This window comes from Genypterus blacodes, unplaced genomic scaffold (assembly GCF_046128005.1).
Source record: "Genypterus blacodes isolate CSIRO-AG114 ecotype Tasmania unplaced genomic scaffold, CSIRO-AGI_Gbla_v1 ptg000107l_1, whole genome shotgun sequence".
In the NCBI taxonomy this organism is placed as follows: Eukaryota; Metazoa; Chordata; class Actinopteri; order Ophidiiformes; family Ophidiidae; genus Genypterus; species Genypterus blacodes.
This window is the reverse complement of record NW_027466911.1, coordinates 1,480,273-1,494,219: the sequence shown is the minus strand read 5'-3', so window position 1 is coordinate 1,494,219 and position 13,947 is coordinate 1,480,273. Positions and strand designations below refer to the sequence as shown.

Below are 13,947 nucleotides of genomic sequence, written 5' to 3'. Positions count from 1 at the left end.
CTGTAATCTTCCTCATCCTTCCGTCTGTGTTTTATGCGTGTTTGTTTTCCATTTCCACATCTGTATGCTCTCTTTCTCTCTGTCTGTCTGTCTGTCTGTCTGGCTGTCTTACTGTAAGAACATTAAAAACAGTCCCAGTAAGACCTTTTCTCTGTCCTAAAAACAGTAGGATTTCCTTAAACGATTAAGTTCTTTTTTTACGGCATCGGCCTCGTGCATGGACTCATCTCCGGTGTCCTCTCAAAATGAAGACGTTCAGCCCTGTAATCTCAGGAACTATTATATGACCAATAAGCTTTGGTTTGTACCGGCAAACAAGGGAGAGATAGAGAGATAGAGAGATAGAGATAGAGACAGAGAGAGAGAGAGAGGCAAACAGAGAGAAAGAGACTCAAGCTAAGACAACCACATGTTTTGTTTCAGTTCTCACTCACTCACACACACACACACACACACACACACACACAGTCCTTGATCGCTGTGCTGTAGTGCAGTAATACAAACAGAGCGGCAGAGCAGATCAAAGACGTCAGAGCCGTAATGTCTTTCCCAGCCTTTGTGTTTCTCCTCCGTATTCAATTAAGTCACTGTCACATGTGGGAGGAAATGGAACTGCATGAAACCTGGCAGCCAAGTTGTAATTTGAAAAGTAACTTGGTTTGAAATGCTACGTACACAGCCATGTTGTTTACACATGTTGCTGTCCTTTCATTTAGGGGGTAAATGTCTTTGAGGGCGCTCGTTTGCGAAGTGTAAATACTCGTTTATCTGTGTGTTGACAAGAGACGACAAATGAACGAACTCAGTTTATGTTTGGGCTCCGCTGTGTGTTGTTAAGTTTATATACGTCCTGATTCCTGCCTGATGGAGCAAAGCAGCGCTGCTCTCTCCGCCTCACGTCACATAGTTTCCCTGGAGTAATGGTATTTGTTTTCCCCCTCGTCCTCTCCTCCTCCGTCGGAGCCGCTGTCCCGTGGAGCCGACAGACTCACAGCATATAAATAGGTTAATATCTCCAATTTGCAGGTCAACCACGCGTGTGAACAGACACTCACGTTCTCCACGTCCGTGATCACAGGCAGCCGATGAGAACCGCTCGAGACCAGACGAATCGTGTAGTGCCTCCTCTGCGTAATGACTCTGCGTGTGTGTGTGTGTGTGTGCATGCGCGTGCGCGTGCGATAGGTTATCAGACAGAGAGACGAGGGACGAGAGGCATCACGACTGCCAAGTTCCTCCGAATCTGCGCAACTCTTCAGCTTGTCATTGTAAAGTGCTGACAGCTGCTGATAAAGGGACTCTCTCTGCTCCACTGCAGACTAGACAGAAACCCAGAATACACACATGTGCACTGGATCTATAAAAAGAGGAGTTCGGAGTGTGTGTTTGTTTGATGAGGACGTTCTTCTGTTTCTCCAGAGCAGGAAGCAACATGCAAGTGACCAAAACACAAAAAGCCGGTTGGATATTTGTGGTATTGAAGAAGGTGGTGTGGTTGTGACATAGTTGTGGCAAAGCGCTTGAGTGTGATGAATTCCAGTCGACGTGTGTGTTTGTGAATGTGTCACAGTTCTGCAAACCTTCATATGGCTCAATGTCCCACAAGCAATTCCTACAATTTTACAATGCTAAAGATAAGGAGACAGTTTGGCCTTTATAGTGTACATGCTATCACCTCAAGAGACCATTTAAGACAAACTTCTAATGAACTTTATTTCCTCCGTCTTTAGCCTGATGACTGTGCGCTTCAACTGTCCCACAATGGAAGCTACTTGGACTTGGAGTCGACGCTGGCAGAGCAGAGGGATGAACTGGAGGGATTTCAGGAGGAAGGAGGGTAAGAAAACACTCAATTCTCTCCAACGTGCTCCTACTCCCTCTTTACCGTTCAGTCGTCTTTTCGCTCCAACTCAAACTATAGCGTGTACGTACACATAATGAAGTCAAAGGTGGGCCTGCGTTACTGCTGTAAATGTCAGAAAGCGATATAAATCTACATCACTCTCTAAAAAGTCCTTCATTTATTCCTTGTTGCTTCAGAACGTGCAGCTGAAATTGAAAACATGAGAGAGGGAACTGGCTCGGCCCAGCAGGTGGACAATAGCCTGATGCAGTTTGTTCCTGCCAAGCACCGCTCGTCCAAGAATAGATGCTGGCGTTGTTGTGGTCAAATAAAACGTTTTAATGGAGAAAAGCATCATATTAGAGCAAGTGAAGTCAAAGTTTTTAATAACAAATAACGCAAAGACTCAAGTATTTCTCTGCTTTAATCTGCGATCAGTACAATGTGATTGTTGTTTCTTAAAAGAGAGATAGAGAGATAGAGAGTGAAAGGAGAGAGGAAAAGAAAAAGAGAGAGAGAGAGAGAGAGAGAGGGACAGAGAGAGAGAGGTAGAGAGGTTGGGGGGGAGGAAGGAGGAAAATGCAGGGGAGACAAGAAAAGGTATTTAAATCCTCTGCCAGAGGGATACGTGGAGATATCCTGCCCGCGATATTAATTTGATTCTATTATAGTGATCTGGATCATACTGACACCCATTTTTTTCCCGGATGAATATATCAAATGATCCCTTTTTATGCTGTAATGCCTTTAAACTGCCATGGAGGGACGACTGAGTGTGTAAAAGAAGACGAGAAAAGGACTGATTTCCCAGAACTTTGACATGTCGGGGAAAGGAATTTGCCTTGAGTGACTAGTTAGCATGACCTGCGACACATCTGCTGATAGTCGACAGTGTTACAGTATACACGTCAGCCGCTCGATGTGTTTTTATCAGTTGTGTCGTGGCAGCATTGCCCTTTTTCTAACACGCCAAACGCCTCAAAGTTTCCATGGCATTCGTCCTCCACTCAGCTGGCTTTAAACACCTGGCCTCCACGGGCCAAAGGCAGCACTGATGTCATCTGAACCACTGGTGGTGTAGCCAAGGCTCATGACTTATCGCCATCATCATCACCCTCATCATCATCTCGGTTCAGTATTACCTCAGTGTTCTCATTAGAGGTGAACACACTGCGCTTGAACACCGTCTTCCAGTAACAACTCAGAGCTTCTTGACTTGACCGTGTTGTTTCTCCTCTGTAATGTTTAGGCTTGGTCTTAGACCTTAAGGAAGGCGAAAAAAAGGTTTAGAATTCTGTTTCATGTCAGCTTTGTACACTTTTCTGTGGACAACTTTATTGACTCCATATGTTTTCATGTACTGTGTGGAGTATGTTGATATATCATTCATGTGCCGCCTCCTTCGGTCGATCGCAAAACCAAAGGTTGGCACGGAAGTCCCTGGTCGGCTGCACCACAAACATGTATGGATTTATTTGTCTAACTTGGAATTCATAAGCTGCTCTCTGGCTTTGGTGTTGCTATTGGACGTTGAAAACGCCGTCCTTTCCCAGTTCCATCTGAAACTGTGAGGAGATTATGGGAATCTATTGAGAGCTGTGAGGTTAAAGCGGTCCGCTTCTTCTCTCGTCACAGATAGAGGTTGCCAGGGTCCGTTCCGGTTCCAGCTGGCACAGCCCGGTATGGATGTGTGTCATTAAAACCACACAGCGTTGTCTGAGGAGGCTGGGGGTAAAGGTGCTTTGCCAATTTGTAAAAATAGGGCAGTTCTGCGTGCGGGGTTTTTATGGCGCTGGTGTGCTCTGGATTCCATCTCCCACGGCTCGGTGTTGTTGATTTGATGATTATGGAGGTAATAAACGGTCTGATGAGGCATTTCACCTTTACTGTATTGTATTTTATGAGTTTATTCATTCTTCCATTACTGCACAAGATCTATGAACAGCAGACGCAACTCCAAATACTTAAACTTGGAGAAAATAACTCCAAGTTTAAGGAGAAACATAAGTGTTTGCCTTCTTTTCCGTATTTTACAAGGTCTCTCTCTAAGTCATTATCACACAATAACTCAAGCGAACACTCTTACCAACCAATCATACATTACAAAAATAGTAGATTACCTTCGAGTCGCTGAGCTCTCCTGATCACGGGCCCTCGAACTCGCCTGTAATTGATATTAATGGCGGGTTGCATTCCAGAGGTGCCTGTGTCATACCTAGTGTCTTTACAATCAGATTAAAGTATGATCCTCTGACAGAACACCACGGAGCCAGGAGATATCCATGTCACAGGAGCTTAAGGCCCATAATCACTTCCACACCGTGTTGTGAAGCTCGGCTGTAGGCGAGGGGATCCCTGAAACCCCCATCGTCCCCCATCTCTGACACAGTCTCGCTCAAAGGTTACGAACTGACGGTAGACCTCAGAAACGTATCGCGCAGGTATGCGTTTGCAGACCGTTTGTATGGATGTTTCAGTGGTTTGTGTGGATTGAGGAGAAGCACCATTTTGTTTTTTCCCTTACTGAACTTGTGCGTTAAGCGTTAGACTTCATTGTTGTTTTTGCTGGGATATGTGACAGTGATTGGCAGATGATTAGCAAATGTGGAAGTCCTCAAGGATTTACACATGGCTGAGCGGCTTGTCTTTACATATGATCCAGGCCTCTGTAATTGACTGCATAATTGTTCCAGAATGTGAAATGTGTAGCTGACATAACGCACACAAGAGGAAGAAGAAGAGGAAGAACAAGACATTTCTTTCGTATTTTATCCCTCCGACTGAAAGCCCAACAAACTGTGCTGAATTTGCCATTTTTGTCTTTGTTTTATGGAGTGTTCTTGATGTTTTTTGACAACCGGTTAGAAGTCGAGCTTAGCAAATCCAACTGTTGCTCCTCTGGAAGCCTCAGCTATTCACAGTTTTTCTCCTCGTATCCTTTCATCTCTCACAGGACTTCTCTACTTTCATTATTTTCATTTTTTTCTGACGCACTCTGACATTGTTTTGCACGCGCTCGCGGCACGTCCCATTTTCATTAGATGGGGAAAATGCGCTTTTGAAGTGATCCGAAAGGAATCGTCAGAGTGCAGCTTAAACCTCAAGGAGGGAAATGAAACTCCTGTTGTCCCCTCTGCCAGTCTTTGTAGAGCAGTTTGAGGGTATTATGAACAGAACGGAGCAGCTTGGTGATTATTGAGCGTGTGTGCATGTGGTTTTCTGTGTATGCAGGGTGAGACCTCGCGGATGGTTAGTGAAGCCCTCTGAGGGACCTGAAACCCACGGTTAGTCTTGGCCCTGACTCGCACCGCGTCTCTACGCAGAACCGAGGTCGGATTTTTGAACCTCTCAGTTACGAGCGTTCACCAAGAAGTGCTGAGTCAGTCAGCCTCCGCGGGGGGAGGGGGGGGGGCCTTTAGCTCGCATTAATTGGTGGTCCCGGGGAAGCACTGGGGTTGACTGCGGTCCAAGTATGTAAGCTTCTCACTCTCCTCGTTCACTTTCTGTGGGTAGGTATTATGCCATGTTTTATAAACAGGGCCAGTAATGCTCCTCCAGAAAAATGCCGGAGAGGACGGAACTGGCAGGCATCCACTCGTCCAGTTGCTGCTGCGCCGGGTATTAGGATTAAGACGGAGCTTTGTGAGGGTGCTGCCCATTGAGGGGAAAATGGAGACGAAGAGAGAATACATATTTAGTTTTGTAAGTTTCCACTGTTACACGAGTCACGATTGTTAGGCAAAGTGTTGATGAATACGGCCCTGCATGCACACAATGAAATGTTCACATGTTCATTTCATTTGACCTGAAATCATCTGGATTTGAGGAATCTAATTGGATGATGGTCAAGACATACATCTCAAAAACTACGATTTAATGAAACAGGATAAACAATTATTTATTTCAGAGGCTTGATGTTGCCTCAAAGGCCGAACAGATTGAACAGGAAGTGATGTTCTTGGCTTGGCTGGATCATAAGCGGCACTGCGAGCCAGAACATTGGCACAGGAGTGGATTTACTCAACAGGACCGGAGGATAATCTGTCCCAAAGTGTTGCCAATGTCTTTGTTAAGATGACCTTATTTTTTTGATGTAACCTGGAGTTCCAGCATTCTACCTCAGCGTCCAATAGTTCATCTCCGAGGGGGGTCTGAAAGCCTCATTCACACCCCTGTGCGCTTTTGTTTAATTTGATAATGAGCACGTTGGCCCGTGTAGCCTCATGTCTCGGTTAAGCACAGGGATACAGTTGCAGCGACGCAGAGAGAGAAAGCAGGCGTTCGTGACAAAATGGCTCCGGTTACACGTTTGCCTCAACAGCGTCGCGGCGGATTAAGTTCCTGTTTGCCGTCTCATTTCACCAGCGAGAGGTCGGCGTTGACAGATGTTGCTCTCCCCGTCGCCCTCGTCTTCTTCTTGTTGTTGCTGGATATTATATTTGATGAATAGCGCACAAAGCACAGGCGGGCGTCCCCTGCCATGTGATCCGATCTGCCCGCGTTGCGTGTCTACTCAGCACATCACGCTGACTGGTCGGGGCAGGAAGGATCTCTCGTCTGTCTGCAGTAATGCCGGCGAGGCGGCAGCACAGAGCGGCCGATGGTTTTTCACTCTGTCAGACCCCCTGCTGGCTGATTGTCGCTCACGGTGTCAGTCTACTTTTGGGCGGCGGTCCAGTTCCTAAAGCATCACGCAGCCATTGTGCAGGCGGCACAAAAGCACAGTTTTTCAAAAGCACCAAATTAGAAGAAGGGGGAGGGAGGTGTTGCGCAATACCGTCTGCTGTTATGTTGTTGTGTCTAGTTAATAGTTTGATGTCACTATCTTTGGTCCGAAATCTAAACACAAGCAGCTTCCCTCTCCAAGAGAATTCAAGCTCACAAACAGATCTTTAACTTTATGATGAGCGAATATGGCAACGTCCCAACAAGTGACACGTAACTCTTGTTGCAAACTTTACTTTTTTCACATCAGTTAAAGTGAACTGGAGTCATTGTTGCCATCGTTCATTCAGGCCTCAGACATTGTGCCCATTGACAGGGTGGCGTTGGGGGCGGAGCTGACCTTTAATCGTCCCATCACTCATTTCTCCCAATGGGGACCTTCCCTTTTGTTTTGTTTCACCTACTTTTTTTTCTCTCCACTAACTGTGTTGTGAGTGCAGGGTTTGGTTTGAACGAGACTGAATGGTGTCGTTTGTTGTAGGAAGAATTCACCTTGAAGATCGTTTTGCACAGTAGCTTCTTACCCGCCGCTTCTTGTCAGCACACGTCTGCATCTGCTGTATCGATGGCACACTTTGATCCAGACATTCAGACATTCTCTTTCCGTATCTGGATACAGTCGTGTGTGCCATACCCAGACACACACACGCACAATCACATCCACGCACACACATACACATGCAGAAATAAGCATAGATGGTTTAATGTCCAAGTAACATTCCTCTTTCTCCTCTTTTTTCCTTCTTTCTCCACAGAAGAGGCAAGAAACACAGCATTATTCTCAGGACCCAGCTATCAGTCCGAGTCCATGCCTGCATTGGTGAGTAACTAACTGTGCCGCAGTCTAAACTGTCCGTTTGTAGCTTTAATTACCTGTAGCTGCGGTGGATTATTATTATTTTATTGCCGTACAACAATAGCCTACAAGCTTAATTTGACTGAGACTTAACAGCATCTTAACAATAATGAAGAACAGAGCAACGGCACACGGCGGAGACTTTAAAGGGCTTTTAAGTTTTTGGAGTTTACTGTTCTATCACTTTGTTTTATTGGGCCTCGTGCTGCCTTTGAATGATGTGAGCGAGGCAACTGGAACTGAAGTGCTGAATGAGAAACATCTGCAAACACGCACGCATGCAAACACACACAAACACACACACACACACACAAACACACACACACACACACACACACACACACACACACACACACACACACACACACACAGTGGACATGTCTGAGGGTGGCATTTTGATGAAACAGAGGAGACCAACTGCTTACATTTTATTAACTGTTGTGCACTTGTCTGAGTCTGACTTTGGCATCAGTCAGGTACTTTCCAACAGCTTGGCAAGATGCAAACGATAAACAATTGAAATGTGCTATTGTTGCCTGATAACAGTGTTCTAATGTGATCTAAATGATGACCCTGCTGGCCCCTCCAGTATATGCCAGTTATATTTAGTGTTTGTTAGTAAGGGGCACTATGTCAGAGCAAACACAGCCCCATCCTGGCTTCAACTCATTCCTCCCTCCTGCTGTCACTTTGGCTGAGCTTAGTTTAACCTGGGGGGGGGGCAGGGGGGGCCGCCGCTCCTCTCTAAGTGGATGATGAGCGTATTTCTCCCTAAGTTGTCAGCCACCTGTTGCCCAGCTCACCCTCTGTGACTGCCAGCGCGGGCGGCCAGGCTGATGAGGTGGTCACCGTTAGTGCAACTCGCCCCAGACGTCTTAGCCTAATTTCATCTGCCTAGGGGGGCTTACCTCGTGGCCCCATGTGTGGAGAATTACTAGGTTATCTCCGTTCCCCACACAGGAGATAATAGGTTAGTCTTCAAACACAAATGGCGCTGTGTTCCGTCTCTGGGATTGGAGCTTTTTCTCTACTGTCAGTCTACCGAGACCAAATCCTCCCCTAAAGCAAACAAACCTCATTATTTTGTTTGCCTTTCTCGCTCTTTTGTCTTTCTAAAACGAGGAAAGCGGCATCATTGTGTTACAGTAACACGCCTTTGGAGGATTGTCACCACAAAATGTAGAAATGCTTGTTTTCAAACACTCGGTGGATGTAATCCGAATCAGTCTTCCATTCCATCTCCTATTTAAAATCAATCTCCATCATGCAGTATGAGCTGTGTAAGCAGACTTGCTAAATTAGTCCATCTGAGGTGTTTACAGTCATTGTTTATCCCAGGACGCCGCTCGTAAACAAGTGTGATGAGTCGGTTAAAATCCTCGCTCTAAATTCTGCGTAAAACCCAATGTGCATTTTTGTTTAAACTGAGACAACTTTGCTTATGTTATCTAGTTTTTGTCAACTTTGCGCCTCCCAGCTTTTTAGTTTGTGTGTGTGTGTGTGGGTGAACATACAGTACAGTACGCACACTGTGTGTCGTGAACCACAGCAAGATGGAATCCAGACTTCCCTAATCATGGTCATTAGTGCACGCGTACATATGGAGCGGGGGCGGGGGAGGGGGGGGGCAATGAAGTGCTCACCTAAAGAGCTAATGGTTTATTAAACTGCTTTTTACGATCCACCCCTGACACGGCGATTCGTTGTAATCACACAGTGAGGCAGTCCAGGCTTTTGGGGGGGGGTTTGTGTCTGTCAGGCTCAGCACATAGATTTATCTCTGAATACAGTGCTGCCTCGTTAAAATCAGCAGGTTTCATGCCGGTTCACCTATAGTACAAAATAAAACCTCATATATGAGAAACATCGCAAAATCTTAAAACATGTTGCAAACTGTCTGATAACAGCAAATCATATCAGTTCATTTCATGCCACAGTGTGCAAGATGGAGGTTGCAACAAGTACAGTGAAGTCTTGTCTCTGACTCTTTTGACAATTAATCCAATTTATGGAATTTGTGTAACATCTGACACAGTAAATCTTTCAAGTGCGATCCGCCCACACTTCTGGAGCCAATCTTCACTTTGACATCCCACATTATTAGTGTTTTTGTGTGTGTGTGTGTGTGTGTGTGTGTGTGTGTGTGTGTGTGTGTGTGTGTGTGTGTGTGTGTGTGTGTGTGGCATAAACTTTTTTTTTCTTCTCCATTTTGATTACTAGTTATTATTCCCAAACACAGAAACAAAACATTGAAATGCTGAAATGCTTTGGTATCCTCCTTTAAGCGCGAGATCATCTGTCAGCACCATTGATCCCAGCTGAGGAGTGACGGCTGTAATCAGAGGTGACACATTCTTACTGGATTATCTCCCTCGTCTTTTTACGACCTCTTTATAATCCGTACTCTGCGCATGATTCATTGCGACCGCAGTTCACTTGTGTTCCTCTTTTTCGTGCTATAATTTTGTCTAATTGGTAGTCTTGATCTTCAGGTTGACAAGTGAAAACAACTGGTGGTTGTTGAAGTAGAAGATGTGGAGTAGAGCACTTTTTTATCGTACACACACACAGACACACACACACACACACACACAAATATGCTATATATACTGTATGTGTATGTAGTATGTCAACACATGTCAACAACACACGTGATGAGATGAACTTCAGGTTATCTTCCTGCAATTCCAAAACCTCAACAGAATCAATATACAATGATATGAAACTCAAACAAATATTCACTTTCTGGAAGTTGGGACCAAGAAATGTTTGCCAATTTTACTCAATCGGCAATTACAATGATTATTGATCTAGTTTTAATATTGTAAAACAAAAGGTTAATTTGATCTGCTTTTCTGGTTGAAATGTGTGTGTTATGATTCTCTGTGGACTCGTCCTTATAACAGTGTGTAGCACACTGAGGACCCTCAGAGTCGCACCGCACTTTGGAGTCATATTCCGCCAATCAAATCAAATATTTCGTCATGTTTTAGTATCTTGGGAGAGCAGAACGCAGGGAGTAATTAAGAGCATGCATGTCACAGAGCACATGTGAGACACAGAGGACTCTCATCTCTTCCACTCCCCTCATAGAGACCCCAAAATGGGATCATGGACTTAGAGTCACAACAGGGGGCCAACCTAAACAACAGTGAGCCAAAGAGGAGAAACCCAAGGAGCAAACATTTCAGAGAGAGGAGAGTGCATCTGGCTTTTCAAATCAAAGATGATAGTAAAAGTAGATCAGTGGAAGGATCGCATTGAGACTGTTAATTCTTTTAAATACTTTCTGTTTATCCATGACCTCTCAGCCCCACACAGAGCAATAACAGGGACGCTGTGGCTCATGCTTCATTCATCTGCAGCTGTAGACGACAGCTTGAAAGTCACTCTCAACCTGCACCACTTAATGACTACAATGGCCTTTGTGTGTTCAGACTTGTTGCACACAGCGTGGAAGGTTTAAAGCCGGCTATAACATTAATGCATAATGTGCACATTGTATGCACATGTTCACATGCACACTCTCATGCAAAGGCATGCACGTATTAAGAACCCATCTGGTTCCAATTGTAAGAACCCCTCAGCGCTGCTCCTCAGCCATCCAGAGAGCACAGAGCTGTCTACGTTTTCTTTTGTTAAATTGCCTTTGTTTACAGGGCAGAAGGAGAGTGAGTGTGTAGTGTGAAGTTGACCAGGGGACACAGCTGTACGCATCTCAAGCAGGCATCCTATAGCCTCTTTGTTTTTGGGCTTAACAGCATGTGTAACGCTTTCTTGTACTTAACAAATATCCAAACTGCTGCCAGGAAAGCAGGTGATTTGTTAGAAATTGGTGTGAGGTGGTAACAGAGTGGCAGAGTACAATGACGTAGGACTGGGAGGAAAAGACGCCATGGCAAAGGCAGGGCGGCTGTGGGGTTTAGCTCTGCTGTGAGACAGGAACAGGCCCTTGTAAGGCTGGACAGGTGTGTAACCTCAGCAACCACAGACTTTAAACAGCTGACCGCTCGCAGGAAGGAACATTTGGAAGGAATCTGAGTTTGTTTTTGTCCAAACCAACATTTATTTGATGTCTGCAGAAGATTGTTTATTGTGTATTTACATAGAGGATGATGCTGTTTTAGTGCTGGAGGTCTGAAGTGCGCTTGTGCTCAGCTGGTGTTCTTCGTCCCTCTCCTCTGTAACCCTTAATGGAGGGAGGATGAGGAGGAACAGATTGAGAAAACACATGTGAGGAATGGGTCCTTTTTCCCTTTTTTCTTACATGATTCATTTGACGCATTACAGACAGATTTAAATGTCATTATGTCTAATTGAGCACAGGTATCAGATTTAATTTGATTGAGAATTTCCTGCTTTTCCTCCTGAATTTAATGAACATAGGTTGGTACCCAATTACTCTATAATTCCACCTGCTGTCCGGGTAAATATGTTTTTTCTGCATTCTGCACCCATCGAACTCCAAATATTGAACGTTCCCTCACCGCCTGATTTATAATCTTCGTCAACTTTGAGATTTCAGTGTGGGGGTCAGGGTTATATATGGGACGGAGGAGGAAGACTATGAGCACAGTATAGACTAGCAAAACCCCCTGACCTTTATTTCAATACCCTGCTGGCCCACAGCCAAATCCTAGTGTGCCATGGAATTCCGTCTCACATCCTCCTGCTCATGTCACGCTGGCTCCTTTTCTTTCGTCCAGCTTTGATGTCAACATCTTAGTAAGGAAACTTGTCTCCTTCCCTCTCGGCATCTATCAGGAGAGTATGAAAAATGCTTAAGAGAACCAAAACACTTCATTTTTTCTCTATTTATCATTACAGTAACTGTCAGTCATCCAACCTTCTATGAAACGTTTGTTTTCTCTTCTCTCACCTTGGATCAAGGAGTGTTGCCACAGCTGCCGAGTTTTGAATCATTTACCATTTTTGTTTTGCTTTGAAGGAGGATTTATTGGATTTTTGTCACATTCATATTCTGAGAGTGATTTAGCTTTTAAGCTGACATCAGCTAGAAAAATAAAGATTGACATGACCTAAAGGTTTAAGGCGTGGGGGGATTGCAACAGCCTAAAACTGAGTTTTGGCCTGACTTCAGTAATCACAGTGTCAGTTTAAGCTATTCAACAAAACACAACACGATGAGCTAGAAGCCCAAGCCAAAGCAAGTCAAGATAACCGTCTGTGCACGACCTCTGAGATCACTTTGATTTACATTGACAAAGTTAGAGATTTAAAGAGACAGGTGCATATTCACGGCCATAGATTAGCACGTTGTACACAGAGCAAAAAGGATTGATGATGCTGAACTTCAATATTTCATCTTTTGTCACGCTGCAAGATTTTGTCTGATACACGTTCTGTTTCTCATTTATGTGTGTACGACAGAATCTCACTCAACCTCAACTTGAGTCGTCACTTTGCTGCAGCACTGGAACACCTGTGGCTTGTTCACCATAAATCATTTTTGCAAATATGATACCAGCTCAGTATGAATAAGTATATGATGGAAATGTGTAAATAGTTGCTTTCACCACGTTAGCAGAGATGAGATGAAAACTCTACCACAGCGATTAAAAGGATCCAACAGCTGTCTAACATAAAACAAACTTAACCTCAGTATGTTTTGCCACATACACACAGACACACACACACACACACACACAGACACACACACACACACACACACACACACACACACACACACACACACACACTGTTAACAAGTTATTTTGTGGTTTCACTGCATGGCACATCTACCTTCCTCTTCAGCAAAACACGCTGCATGTTAGAGCTGCTGTCATGGAGACGCTGTGGGATTACCACACTTATGGCAGTCCACTGTGGGCACGCTACCATTACCATCATTTAAAGCACTCCACTCATATATTTAAATAAATTGCAAGCAAATTGTGATTTTTTAATTGTGCAGCCCGAGTCATGTTGTGATCGGCTGTAACTATGATTCAGGTCGTTTGGTATCTGTTCAACTTATCAGCTGTGAACGCGGTGAAGACCTACGGCTGATGTGAGTAGAAGTAAGGGCCAGTATGGGCAGCACAGTAATATCCTCTTCACCTGTAACCACATAATACTGTCTCATCTTCTCTCCTGAACTTCAGCCGGAACATTGATGGAATGAAGGGATGTGGTAGCTGTGTAGGTGTAGATAGATGGAGATGATGATGATATAGTATCGTCTTTCTCTAGATGAAAGCAAAGACATCAGGTAAACAAGAAATATTTGATAGATCAGTCTGCGCTAAAGAATCAAAGGGATATTGATGTCTTTATTCAACCGCATTTTCATTTATTCCCACTATTATTAAGCAGGCAAAATGACAAAAAAGTGTTCTCGCTTTTCTTTATTTCTCATTTTGGCTTCTGATCATAGCAGCAGCTGAAACCCAAATGATCCCTTCACCTCCATCCCAGACATTGTTGGGTGATTGGAGAGTCTGAGTGAAATGAAGGCTCAAGCACCAGGAGGATCTCTGCTTTCAGGCCACCCATGGCTCTG

The 13,947-nt window shown here is 44.6% G+C and overlaps 2 protein-coding genes across 2 annotated transcripts in view; one reads left to right on the top strand and one right to left on the bottom strand.

The window, feature by feature from the left end:
• The window catches only part of LOC143008753 (CXADR-like membrane protein), a 249,425-nt gene that overhangs the window by 125,638 nt on the left and 109,840 nt on the right, over window positions 1–13,947 (bottom strand). The window lies entirely within an intron of this gene.
• fhod3b (formin homology 2 domain containing 3b) overlaps window positions 1–13,947 on the top strand; it is a 79,450-nt gene that overhangs the window by 4,624 nt on the left and 60,879 nt on the right. Inside the window, exons 2-3 of the mRNA XM_076160619.1 lie at window positions 1,731–1,837; window positions 7,324–7,388. Coding sequence (XP_076016734.1) covers window positions 1,731–1,837; window positions 7,324–7,388 — 172 coding nt within the window. The remainder of the gene's footprint in view (window positions 1–1,730; window positions 1,838–7,323; window positions 7,389–13,947) is intronic.